Source organism: Ictalurus punctatus, chromosome 8 (assembly GCF_001660625.3).
Source record: "Ictalurus punctatus breed USDA103 chromosome 8, Coco_2.0, whole genome shotgun sequence".
Lineage (NCBI taxonomy): Eukaryota > Metazoa > Chordata > Actinopteri > Siluriformes > Ictaluridae > Ictalurus > Ictalurus punctatus.
In genome coordinates this window covers 27,438,889-27,452,212 of record NC_030423.2, presented here as the reverse complement: position 1 = coordinate 27,452,212, position 13,324 = coordinate 27,438,889, and the positions used below count along the sequence as shown (strand labels likewise).

The window sequence follows — 13,324 nt, the reverse complement described above, 5'->3', positions numbered from 1 at the left end:
GTATGTCTTTTTTTTCCAGTAGATGTCTTAGACTTGTTTCTGGTTCATTGATGGAAGTTTGGTCTTTCAATTTGGTCTCGCTGCATTCTCCTGTAAGCAGTCTTGTATAAAAGTTCAATTAAATGTAAATTAATATACTGATTATGAAGGTTCAGGGAAGTTGGATCATATAACACTTTAATAATTAATGTAATGTATAAAGTGCACTTGTGCAGTATTTATAATTTACTATTTCTCTTTCAGTCGCAGGTACAATTTTTTTTAGAATTCCTGAGTAATTAACTCCTGCTCCTATCCTACAATCTTAGAAAAAGGATTTAATATACAACCTTTAAGCGTTTCTATATAATATGGCCAAAAGTATGTGGACACCTGACTATCATGCCCATATGTACTACAAAACCATGGGCACTAATATGGAGTTGGTTCCCCTTTATGCTATAACAGTCTCCAGTCTTCTGGGAAGGCTTTCCACTAGATTTCAGAGTGTGGCTGTGGGGATTTATCCTCATGCATCGTATAGAGAATCAATGAGGGCGGGCAGTGATGTTGAGTGAGATGGACTTCAGTCCTAAAGGTGTTCAATGGGCTCTGTGCAGGTCACTTGAGTTCCACATTAACCTTGGCCTTAATTGACCTCGCTTCATGCACAGGAGCATTGTCATGCTGGAACAGGTTTGGGCCTCTTAGTTCCAGTGAAGGGAAATTTTTATGTTACAGCGTACAGCATTCTATACATTCTATACAGCATTCTATTAATTGTGTGTGCACAACCTTATGGCAGCAGTTTAGAGAAACCCACATGTGGGTGTAATGGTCAGGTGTCCACATACTTTTGGCCATAGAGTGTACATTGCAGAAATGTACAACTGGGTGTTTCTCTATAAGAAAAGATTTCCTACTAGCACCCCTTTTATGAACATAAGAGCTATTAATATCTCCAAAAAAAAAACCTTTTCACTTCAAGCCCCTACAAGCCTCCACTTCCTTGAGTGATTGCTGAACGTGACCAACCTCTCTCCCTCAGCAGCAGTGTAATTCTCCCTGGATATACTGTAATGTCTTAGAGGTATTATTCTTCAGATTTTCTAAACTACAATAAAAAAAAAAGACTGGCACCAAAGAAAAGCCTTACAGCATCAATCTGAATCAAGTGATATTTCATAATTCAGTATGTAGTCACAGATTACAGAACAGACCTGATTCTGTGTTTTCTTGCCAGTGATAAATATGTTAAAAGGAATATCATCATCTATATACAGACTTAAGTATAGATGTTGACCTTTGAAATAACTAAACTGTAAATTATAATAATCTAATTTAATATACTCATAACTTGCATACTCAAGTAATTATTATTAAACATGAATCGAGTGAGTAAGCTTTAGGCGCGTCTAATACTCGTTTTTCTGAATTATGATCATGAACATATGCAAGATTCATGTGTCGATATGGGCGGAGTTTATTCAGGCCTCAATGTGGCTCCACCTCAATGTGCACCACTAACCAATCATATTCTCTCTCTCTCTCTCTCTCTCTCTCTCTCTCTCTCTCTCTCTCTCTCTCTCTCTCTCTCGCTCTTGCTCTCCCACACATGTGCTCTTGCTCTCTTGCTCTCTCCAACCCATCCAAGCCATGTCATGATACCATTAAAAGAAGTCAAAATGATTTCTCATACGCTGTCACATGGTACAGGTTTCATATTCTTTCTGGAAATGAGCTTTAAAGAATCATGATCAAAGAAAGAAAAAATATCACTCAAGAGATTTTGACAAATTTTCATACACAAATGTATTATTTCCTAATATTTTAGTACAATAAAATTATGTTAATCAGTCTAAATGCTTTCAGGTTATTTTACATTCAGTTTTCTTACAGTTATTAACAAACTGGCCTTTAGATTAGTAAGTAGAGTGTGTATTCGTGTGTGTGAAAGTGAGGTATGTGTGTGGTTTTGTATCTCTGTTTGTCTCTTTGCCCCTTCACACACTGCAGCTCTGAGAGTTTCATCTCTGCAGGCCGCTCTGACCGCCGAGTCGCTTTTCTCAGAAACACCATCAGTTTCTCACCTCTCAAACTTTCCACAGGATGTGTGGCTATATTTCTTTCTCTCAGGCCACACTGTTGTTCTTATTTTTTCTTTTCTTTTTGCACAACTAGAAACATCTCTAGACTTCATATAGATGTGTAATATTATAACACCTCTCTTCTGAAGCACCAGATTTCACCCTGCACTTTAATCTGGTCTAAACACACTGGCAGACGTAATGTTATTTACATCGTTTAGCACTCATCACGATTAACACTCAGTTAATCCTGAGCATGCTCATAAAAGTGGAGTTGTGTACATCACTCTTGTAGTGTGTGTGTGTGTGTGTGTGTGTGAGAGAGAGAGAGAGAGAGAGAGAGAGAGAGAGAGAGAGAGTAATTAAGTTGAATCATTATGCATTGTACATTTATACCAAAGCACTACTGAATTCTTGATCTGATTGATCAGAAGATGTTGATAAATTTTCTATAACTGCATTTCTTACAGTAGTACAGCTGCTAATGTTTATAGTAATGTGCTTGTTTTGGTTTCTACTGCATAGTCATCATTTATACAGGATCTTGGATGGTGGTTACTCGACATAAATAGGTTTTAGAAGACTGTATAATCATTGATATAGTAAGGAGGTGTTTATTTCACTCATATTAAGAGATGTGACATTTAGGCCCATAATTAAAGATGCATTTACACTTAAATAATTTAGCAATACATATATATTAAAAGTGTGTGTGGTTTGTGGCAGGCAGTGACCTATTTTTACATTTTTTTTTTATAATTCCATTGGTCCTCTCTGCAGTATAAAGCACTCTGCTCGGGTAAACAGGAAGGTACAGCGAGTGAAAACCACACTGAATGTTCCACACCACTCTCAGCTTTAACTTTCCAGACCAGACCTGTGTGTGCATTCTGCGTCTGCTGAGGAGCCGTGATGGTTAACAAGATTCTTATGAGACCAAGAGCTGTGAAAAGCTGCAGTGAGGTGATAAAAAAATCACACGGCCGGAGTGTGTATACAGTTGAGTGCAAATGTTTATGTTACCTGGTTTTGAATAGAACAAAAAGAACAAATGTGCCTGTGCTTTAACATTACACTGTTCAAAATTAAATACAAACATATTCCAAAAGTTTAAATGTACAAGTGTGGGTTTTTTCCTACTGTACACTAAACAATCCAGAACAAGGGGAAATACACACCGAAGAATATTCAGTGGTTTTTTTACCAACTTTTTTCCCCCCAATTTAATCAATTCCCACCCACCAGACCGTAGCCATAATCAGCTGTAGTGCCAAGAGGTGGTGTTAATATTAAACCCACTGCTGATGCCCAACGTGTCTTTTTATGTGTAAAAGTCTTCACCCCCTCCACGTGTCAGGCCAAGAGGCCGAGATTAAGCAGCAGCTCAACAATTGCAATGAACTTCCTGCTTAGAGGCTTGTGGGCGGAGCTTCTTATAATCCACCAGATCAAAAACTGTTCACTTTTTCACTCATCAGTTGCCAAGTCACTTCAGGGCAGAAAGATGATTCTTCCTGATCTCATTAAACACTTTGGGACATGCTGTTATAGGAAAAGAATCAACTTAACGGTGGTAACAGTAACTCTGCTTCATCACTGTGTACTGTACTGGGCTGGATTTCTTCCTGTCTAACAGTTGTTTTCATAACGTTATCCATATGTACAGAACACACGTATTGTCACGTACTCTAGTCCTGAAGTTAGATACCGAAAACACAGTTTTATATAGCAGTAACAATGAAGTTGTCTTGACTTGACTTAAAGCCACAGCACCGCCCTGTAACCACAAAGCAAACCCAAGTAACCCTAAACAATCCCCTAATTTACCTCCATCATCACGAGGTTTATGTGGGTGAAATACACTCTCACTGTTTTTTTTCTTATATGAGGTAACGGTTCTGTAAGAGTTTTCTGTAAGTGCATTCTTCTTCTTCATCTCTAATTCTCTTCTTTTACTGTAACACTTCAGTTCTCACACCCTTTAAACTTTTTGTATGTCAGATTTTTACTTTATGAGCACTGACATACCACACTGGCTCCACCTAGTGACACGGTATTTTCAGCCAGAGACCTCTTTCAGTTTTGATTATATATATATATATATATATATATATATATATATATATATATATATATATATATATATATATATATATATATATATATATATATATATATATATATATATATATATATATAAATATAAACCACAGACCTTTACCTGAGTAAAAAGAAAAGGACCTGGCTAAAGCTTGAAAAGTGTGGGTGGGGCTACATTTGTCGCTCCACCCATAACACTCTTATTGGTGGAGCAACGCATGTAGTCCCACAAAAATGTGCGGCCCCACCCCATTTTGCAGGCAGTAGCCAGTTCTGTTTGAGTAGATAGGGAGCCCTAAATCTTTTTAGACGTCTCCAGGAAAAATCACCATCACACCACCTGAGGGCAAATGATATGCTCTTCTTTAATTGTCACTTGAACTTCCTGTTCAGTATGTATATAAATCACATGGACAAGCACACTACTTGTGAGCTGTGTGAATACTGAGCTGTTGAGAACTCTGTTAGATATTTCATGTATGTCCCATTGCTCTTGTTCCTGCTTTTCTGGTTAATTGTATTATCCTCTGGCCCTCTTTACCCTGTTCCTGTTCTTTGTTCTGACCTTTGCCTGCTTTCCTGACTATGTTTGTGGATCATACTCTGGATCTGAAACAAGTGTATATGTATTTTGTATATGATATTGGACTGATTAATGTTGCTTACTGGATTGAGTGTTTAATAAACCTCTTGAAAATCCTAATCACCCCTCTGACTCACTCACACACACCCACACACACTACACACTACACACATCACACTCATATGTGCCCATTCCAAATGGGCACCAACACAGATTTAGTCTGCCTTTGCTCTAACATTGAGCATTATTATTATAATTAGTAGTAGTAGTAGTAGTAGTAGTAGTAGCTTATTTATTTATTTATTTATAGTTTCCCAGTCTCCCAGAGGCTATACTTTTTATCACACTACTTAGCACACTATGTTGTATGTGGTTTGTGACACAACCTTTAGACTACATGCCTCTATTTTAGCTCTTGATCAGGATTTTGCCGCTGTCCATGGTGTTGAAACTCGAGCGAAGTAACAAAGTGAGTTAATTACCTTGATCATGTCCCATTTTAATCACATAGAAATAAATTTTACTGCCTTTAATGCTAACATTTTCTGTGTTTATATTCATATCATACATGTCTAGCAACAGAAACTAAACATCATACAACATTATATATTACCAACATGATAGATAGATAGATAGATAGATAGATAGATAGATAGATAGATAGATAGATAGATAGATAGATTATGAGTCTCTGCAATGACTGATGCATTACAATTTAAATTATCTAAAGTTAAATTAATGTTGTTTTTTTATGTGTGTTATGTAATCTATAGTTATTTAGACTCAGCTCCAAACCACCTTCCAGCACACTACATAGTATGTCAAAATCTCGGTTAAGTAAAGCTGTAACTTTACATTTTCTGAGATCTTCAGGTCACGGGTGTTTCTCAGTAGCATGACAGAAAGCTGGTGAAATAAGGCCGGGTTATGATGCTAAGTGATAACAGGAACTCACTCGTTTCATGGACGTTCCACAAAATTACACATAACTGTAAAAGTGTAAAAAAAAAAAAAAATACAATGTAGTATTCTTCAATACAATTTATATATTTTTTTAAGACTTATGAGAATTATGAGAGGCAAACTGCTCTACCAGCATCTCTGAACGTACTAGAGGCAGGAAAAATAAATCACTAAACACTTCAGGACGTGCTGTTGTTGGAAAAGAATTAACTTTGGTGTAGTAGCAGTAACTCTGCTTCATCACACCACAACGTTGTGGATTATTTTCCTATAACAACATGCCCCAAGTGTATAAATCCTTACTAATTAACTGCTGAATGAGTGGCAGTCTGTGTCTACACTCCTTTATATCTCAGTAGTAGGTCCATCAGAGATCAGTGCTATGGAAGTATATAATATTATAACATAACGCTGTGTAGACTCACTAGATTGTGTTTATTACAAGTTAGTTGTAAATCAGGTTATTAATACGGACTTAAAATGAACATCACTAAGCTTTCCATTACACATAAGAGTAGACGTAAACCACTTTAGCTGAATGGGGTGAGATGTGGTTGGGTGAAAAGACTGTGTGGTTTACTGTGTCTGCTTTCTTCCTTTTATTAGAACAAATCACATGATATATATTTTGGGGCGTGCTCAGTCAAGACCAGCTGTAGTATAAATTAAACGCTTGCTTCTGGCACGTTCATAATCTGTTGATAAATGAGACACACAAATACATTTAAAATGACTGGATTCTGGTTTTCAGTGATGGTCTTTAGCATGATGTGTAAGTTGTTGTTTTTTTTTTTCCATTCTGTTAAATGATTCCTTAGGATGATTTTTAATTAACAAATTATATATCTAAAAATGATGAGTTTAACACAATCTTCTGCAAATTGTATGAAAAAGTAATGTTAATGTTGTATATTTCATTCTTCAGCAAATTAATGCGTTTGTTGTTTTTTTTTTCCATAAACAGGCCAATCTGGTAGACGCTGGGTTACTGCACAATGCCCAGCTCTAGATGTTTATCAGTCTGATGAAAAGCTCAGTGTGGATATCGGTAACTCGGCTACTCTCCAGTGTTGTGTTTTCGGGATAGACGACGAAGAAATGATCTGGTTTAAGCAACAAAACAGAAAACAGCCTCAGATTATAGTCAGATTCTTTAAAACTGCTCGGGAAACGTTTTACAGTGAATTCCAAAATCCTCGTTTCCGAATAAAAAAACATGGAAACTGCTTCAATATGACCATTTCAAACACCACGATGTCTGATGAAGCCACGTACTACTGTGCACTCGTGTTTGCAGACGGGACTTATTTAAAAATTAAAGGTAGGAGTTCTACTAAAATGAATGATGAGACTGGTTAAATGCAGTAAAAATTCATTCTTAATAACTGTTAGCATGTGAAGTAGTGAAGTGTTCTAGGTCACCTATATTTGTAGGTGAGCATGTTACTACTGCATCAGAAACATCTAAACCAGCTCTGTGTGATAAAACACTGCATGGTAAAGTCACGAACACACAAGAGAAGACAGGTAAGATGTTTTATCATTTGTATTGTTGAATTGTCCTCAGTTCATAATAAATAATTGTCTTTGTGCTCATAACTGTATCAGAACTGACTATGATCAGATCTCTACATTCGACAGTGCTCGGTTTGGGAACGGCTTTGGGTTTGTGCGCACTTCTGATTTTCTGTCTCACTTATTTCATACTGAGGAGAAGAAAATGTGATAAAGGTAAGCGCTTTTGTTATCAGATAATAATTATTTCAGTTCGATTATGTCAAAATGACTAATCATTTATTTGTTCCATGTTAATAGTGAATGCTTCAATAGAAGATTCTTCAGGAACGATGGAGGTACGTCTGCAGATAAGTTAACTTTTTGTATTATAGATTATAGGTTGTACAGTATGTATACACTCTTTGACTATAATGGTTTGATGTGGATATGTCCTTTTTTTATGGGGAAATCTCATTACTGATCACATTTCCCTAATTATTATTCGTACACTTTACAGTATATGCTGCTACATTCATGTACTGCTATTTATAATGGTGTATATTAAAGATTAACTCACATTATACAAACCACTTACAGACTGAATAGCATCTGTTGCTCTGTACAATTTTACACTTATTCCATGATTGAATCTTGAATCTATTTTTTTTTTTTTTTCAGAAATCTCATGTTGACTCTTTGACTTATGCTGCCTTGAGATTTTCCAAGAAGGGAAGTGAAGTTTGCTTATCAGAGAAGTTGGTGTACACTGAAGTGATGTATGAGAAACTGTAATATATTACGCAACTGGTTCTTCCTCTTCTTCTTCTTCTCCTTCTTCTTCTTCGGATTATTATTATTATTATTATTATTATTATTATTATTATTATTATTATTATTATTATTATGATTATTGTTGTTGTTGTTGTTGTTGTTGTCATTATTATTATTATTATTATTATTATTATTATTATTATTATTATTATTATTGTTTGTTGTTGTTGTTATTATTATTGTTATTATTAGACCTTCAAAATTATTACTTTCAATCAAATAAAAAAAAAAAACACAAATCTATGTATGATTTCAACCACTTTGCAAATTAAATAAATGTGATAGACCCTCGCTGTGTTTAGTACAGATTTTCTGTGGCCCTATTTTAAGTCTGTATTTTGCAGAAGGTACAATAAATGTGAAAAATAAAATAAAATAAAATGTCAAACTCACATTGAAATGATGTCTAAATATTGTAGATAGATAGATAGATAGATAGATAGATAGATAGATAGAACTATATTTCTTGATATGAGTTCATATTTTACAATAAATGTGCTCAGTTTTTGTTATTATTGTTGTTTGGTTGTTTGTTTCTTTCCATTCTTGTGTCTAGTGTCAGTGACATTATCACAGTACTTAAAGTCCCCATGAAATCAAAATGAAAGTTTTGTGGCTTTTAGTGTGAATATGTTAACTTTTAGGTTATCTGTAAGTTAGTGTGTTCCAAAATAATAAATTTAGAAGATATATACATTCAACATTTACAGTCTCTCTCTCCACCAATATGGATCAACAATTTTGATGACATCATTCTGCAATTAAGATATTCATCAGATTTTCTCTTCAATCAAATGCTCTCTAGAAATCTGAAGTGTCCCGCCACTAACAGCTGTAGGTTTCCTGGCTGTGAAGTAAGCTAACCACTATTGTCTATTTAAAAAGTGGGAGGAGTTACTTGATAGTTACTCGTGCTGCCCTGACTTCCCGTTTCAGTGTAAATTACATCAACACATCGAATAATGCTACACGTTTCAAGGAAGCTCACGGGGACTTTAAGACACCTTTCATAATGAATTGAGAATTGCATTAATTTAATAGATTTATTGTTGATCCATGTGTTTACCTCAGAAGTTAATAAAATTACATTAAAAATTATATTATATAGCTCTTCAGAGAAAAATGAGTCACCAAGACTGTTGCGATATCTTGTTGGAGGCAAGCGCGGAAGAACAGGACTAGAGTGTGGGGATCAGGCAGAAGACGAAACACAAAAGTCTCCATGAACCTGGAGAAGAACAGGGACCAGCAGGCCTGGCGGGGCGTGAGACGTTTGGCCGTCCTCAGGTTCTCCAGGTTTTTATGGTCTGTATAGATAATGAACGGGTGGGTGGCACCCTCCAACCAGTGCCTACACTCCTTAAGGGCCAGTTTAACTGCCAGGAGTTCTCGGTTCCCCATGTCATAATTGCGTTCCGCTGGTGACAACTTGCGGGAGAAGAATGCTATGGGGTGCAGCTTGGGTTTATCTCCGAACCTCTGGGAGAGAATGGCCCCTACCCCTGCCACAGAGGCATCAACCTCCATGACGAAAGGTCTGGAGAGATCCAGGTGTCTAAGGATGGGGCCCGTGGTGAAGGCCCTCTTGAGCTTGTCCAGAACCTCCTAGGCGGTTGGGGTCCAAAGGAGCCGCCTGGTCTTGCCACGCAGGAGGGACGTCGTGGGTTGTGCTATCTTACTGAAGTCTCGAATGACCCATTGGTAAAAGTTTGCGAAGCCAAGGAACTGTTGCAACTCCCTGACGGTTCGGGGCGTGGGCCAATGATGTATCGTAGGAAGGAGATCATGTGCTGGTGGAACTCACAATTCTCAGCCTTTACATAAAGTTGATGTTGTAGGAGGCAGCGCAACCCCTGCTGGACATGGTCAATATGCTCTTCTACGGATGCTGAATACACAAGGATGTCGTCAATGTATGCAATGACGCTCCTCCCCAGCATGTCCCTCAGGACATCATTGATTAGACTCTGGAACACCGAGGGGGCGTTAGCGATCCCATAGGGCATGACCGAGTATTCGTAGTGCCCGGAGGTGGTGCTAAAAGCCGTCTTCCACTCATCCCCCTCCTGGATGCAGACCAGGTTGTACGCGCTATGCAGGTCCAGCTTCATGAAAATGGTCACGGATCTTTACTGTTCCAGGGCTGCCGGAACTAGTGGCAGGGGATACCGGTACTTGACTCTTCGACATGGAGGGTCGAATGGACACTTGTTGGAGGGCCTCCTGAATGCATTCCTCCATGGCTCGGTGTTCAGCTTGGGAGAGAGGGTGCACACGACCCCGAGGTGAACTGGTTCCGGGAAGGAGGTCTATGGCGCAGTCGTAGGGTCGGTGTGGTGGTAAACCGCTTGCTTTCTCCTTGCTGAACACCTTGCTGAGGTCACGATATTCGGGAGGGACCGTCACTAGAGCACGAGACATGGGGCTTTCCACTGTCGTGGCTGCCAAAGGGACCGTGGGGCCATTTAAGCAGTTGCTCAGGCAGTACGGGGACCATTGGGTAACCTGCTTGTCCATCAAAGAGACCTGGGGGTTGTGAAGCTCCAGCCAAGGTAGGCCAAGAATGTCGGGGTGCCGGGCAGAGACCGTGATATACAGGACGATGGTTTCGTGGTGGAGGGCACTAACTTGCAGTCTTAGAGGCAGTGTGCAGTGGGATATGACTCCCCCCCATGGGGAACCCGTCTATGGACTGGATTTGATGTGGCTGGAGCAGGGGATGTACGGGGAGGCCGAGGTTCTGCACCATCTTCTGATCTGTGAAAGAACAAAAGACTGGCCTGAATGCTCTATTTTAATGGGTAACACAAATATATGTGGAGTGTGTATGCAGATTGAACTCATTGTTTGGCAACGAGGTTGACGGTCCGCGCTCCCCTTGGCTGGTCGTGGCGTGTTGTGGGAGCACTGATGGATGAGGTGGGTGCCCTTGCCGCAATAGAAGCATCGAGACTCGTGACGTCGCCTCTCCCTCTCCTCCTCGCGGATCCGGGTCTGGCCAAGCTGCATGGGCTCGGCTGGGGGTGCTGGCTCTGGTGGCAGGGGACCCCAAAGCGTGGGGCGGTTGGTTCAGGGCAGATGGTCCAGCCATTTTGCAAGGTCTATGAGGGTTTCGAGGGTGAGCTGTTCGCCCCGACATGCTAACTCTCTCACCAACTCGGGATTCAGCCCCTGACGGGAAGCGGTCTTGCGAGCTGGCTCATTCCACCCACTCTGTGCAGCAATGGTGCGGAACTCCAAAGCATACTCCACCACGTCACGAGAGCCTGGCCGGTCTCCCAGCTGTCAGGGGAATGAACAAAAGCACGTTGGAAGCGGGAGAGGGAGTCCGCTAGTGAGGGTCTGGTACCGCCCCCCGCTCCCACTCATAGACCATGCCAGGGCACGTCCATTGAGGAGCTCCATGAAGTAGGTGACTTTACGGACTTCCGGCATGTCAGGGTAGCTCTCAAAAAACAACGAGCACTGTAGCAAAAAACCCTTACATCGTACCAGCTCTCCAGCATATCTCTCCGGTGTAGGTAGAGGCGGATAGTGCGCAGGCGGTGCAGCAGGAATGTGCGCAGCCGGCACTGGTTGAGCATACACTGGTGCTAGATGCAGAATGTACGTGGTGGAGCAAGCAGGGTCACGCTCGGAAACATGGAAGGGCACAGGCATGATACTTGCTTGGTCAAAAGTGATATCTGGTCCCGCTGTATAGCTATCACTCGATTCTGCTCCAGGATGTGGCGTTTCCTCTCTGGGACGTCCGCTGCCTCCATAGTAGGCAAAGTAATCTGTTATGATACCTTGTTGGAGGCAAGCAAGGATGAACTGGACTAGAGTGCGGGGATCAGGCAGAAGACGAAACACGGAAGACAGCAGTAGGTCAGGCGATCGGGCAAACAATCCAGACTGGGCTAGGCAGGGAAACGTAACCCAAGAACAAGCAAAAACTCCAAAAACCATGGAAATCCGAAACACAGACAAAGGCTTGGTGAACGACAGATGAAAGGCTGCTGAGCATTTACTTCACGAGGCATTGAAGTTAACGAGGCCATTTATAACATATGATGCAGCACAGGTGTGACAGTAGCACTCAGTACTCCGGTGAACGTGAGCGCATGCATTACAGTACAATGCAACACAGCACAATACAATACAAACTCAGTAGTTTGTGCACATGAACAGATTTAATTTAGCAAAAAAAATGCACATGGTCAATTTTGTTCAGACTTTGAGGTAATATTTGGCTTCATGTTCAAGCAGAACACAACACTGACACTCGCATGTTCCAGGATGGTGACTATAGTTTGTATAGGGCCAAGGACATGTGTAACTGTTTATTCACATTTACATTATTTACAGCTATTTATTTGGAATTTTGTACATATTATTTAGCTTGTGAGCAATTAAAATAAACAACAATGAGATGTTAGTGTAAGCACACGTGAGAGTACAATTAAACCACATTTTCCATTCTGTCATCTTTTTTGGTGCAAAACTAAACCACAAATATGGAAAATAATATGTGGTGTAGATGTAGGCAGATCAGAATACCATGTGCTTCCTTATCATGACTTTTTTTTTTTATTACAACCAACCATGTCATATTCTGGGGCGTGGTCAGTACAGACCGCCTATAGTATAAATATAAATTCAAACCATGCTTCAAGTGCATTCATATTCTGCTGATAAATGAGATACAAACACTGTAGAATTTCTAGAAAATGAAAAATTACTGGTTTCTGGATTTTAATTTTGATCTTCAGCACCATGTGTAAGTAATATGAGCAAATTATTCCCATCTAGTTTGATGAATTTTGAAAAACACCTATGGAAACTATTACTCTAAACCACTTTGTGTAAGCTGCATGTAGACAGAACTCCAATATTATTCCATTAATGTGATGTTTAATAATTCTTTGCATATATTGATTTTTGAAATACATTCTTTACCTAATTAATGCATTTAATTTTCTAGATACAGTCCAACCTGGTAGACGCTGGGTTACTGCACAATCCCTCACAGAGTCACCAGTTTATCAGCCTGATAAAGAGCTCAGTGTGGATGTCGGAGACTCGGCTACTCTGCAGTGTTGTATTTCTGAAAACATAGTTGGGATGGTTGCCTGGTTTAAGCAACCAAACAGAAAACAGCCTCAGATTATAGTCAAACTCTTTAAAAATGTTGGAGGAACATTTTCCATTGAATTCCAAAATCCTGGTTTCCAGACAGAAAAACATTTAAACTGTTTCAACATGACCATTTTAAACACCACTCAGTCTGATGAAGCCATGT

General features: G+C 39.5%; 1 protein-coding gene across 1 annotated transcript; it reads left to right on the top strand.

The window, feature by feature from the left end:
* The first annotated feature begins 6,421 nt into the window (after positions 1-6,421).
* Positions 6,422-8,128, top strand: LOC108268777 (uncharacterized). The gene is made up of 6 exons (XM_017473948.3): positions 6,422-6,484; positions 6,677-7,033; positions 7,147-7,239; positions 7,354-7,443; positions 7,528-7,565; positions 7,888-8,128. The coding sequence occupies exons 1-6, from the start codon at positions 6,442-6,444 to the stop codon at positions 7,999-8,001; spliced, it is 735 nt and encodes a 244-aa protein (XP_017329437.1). The 5' UTR covers positions 6,422-6,441; the 3' UTR covers positions 8,002-8,128.
* Positions 8,129-13,324: the final 5,196 nt, after the last annotated feature.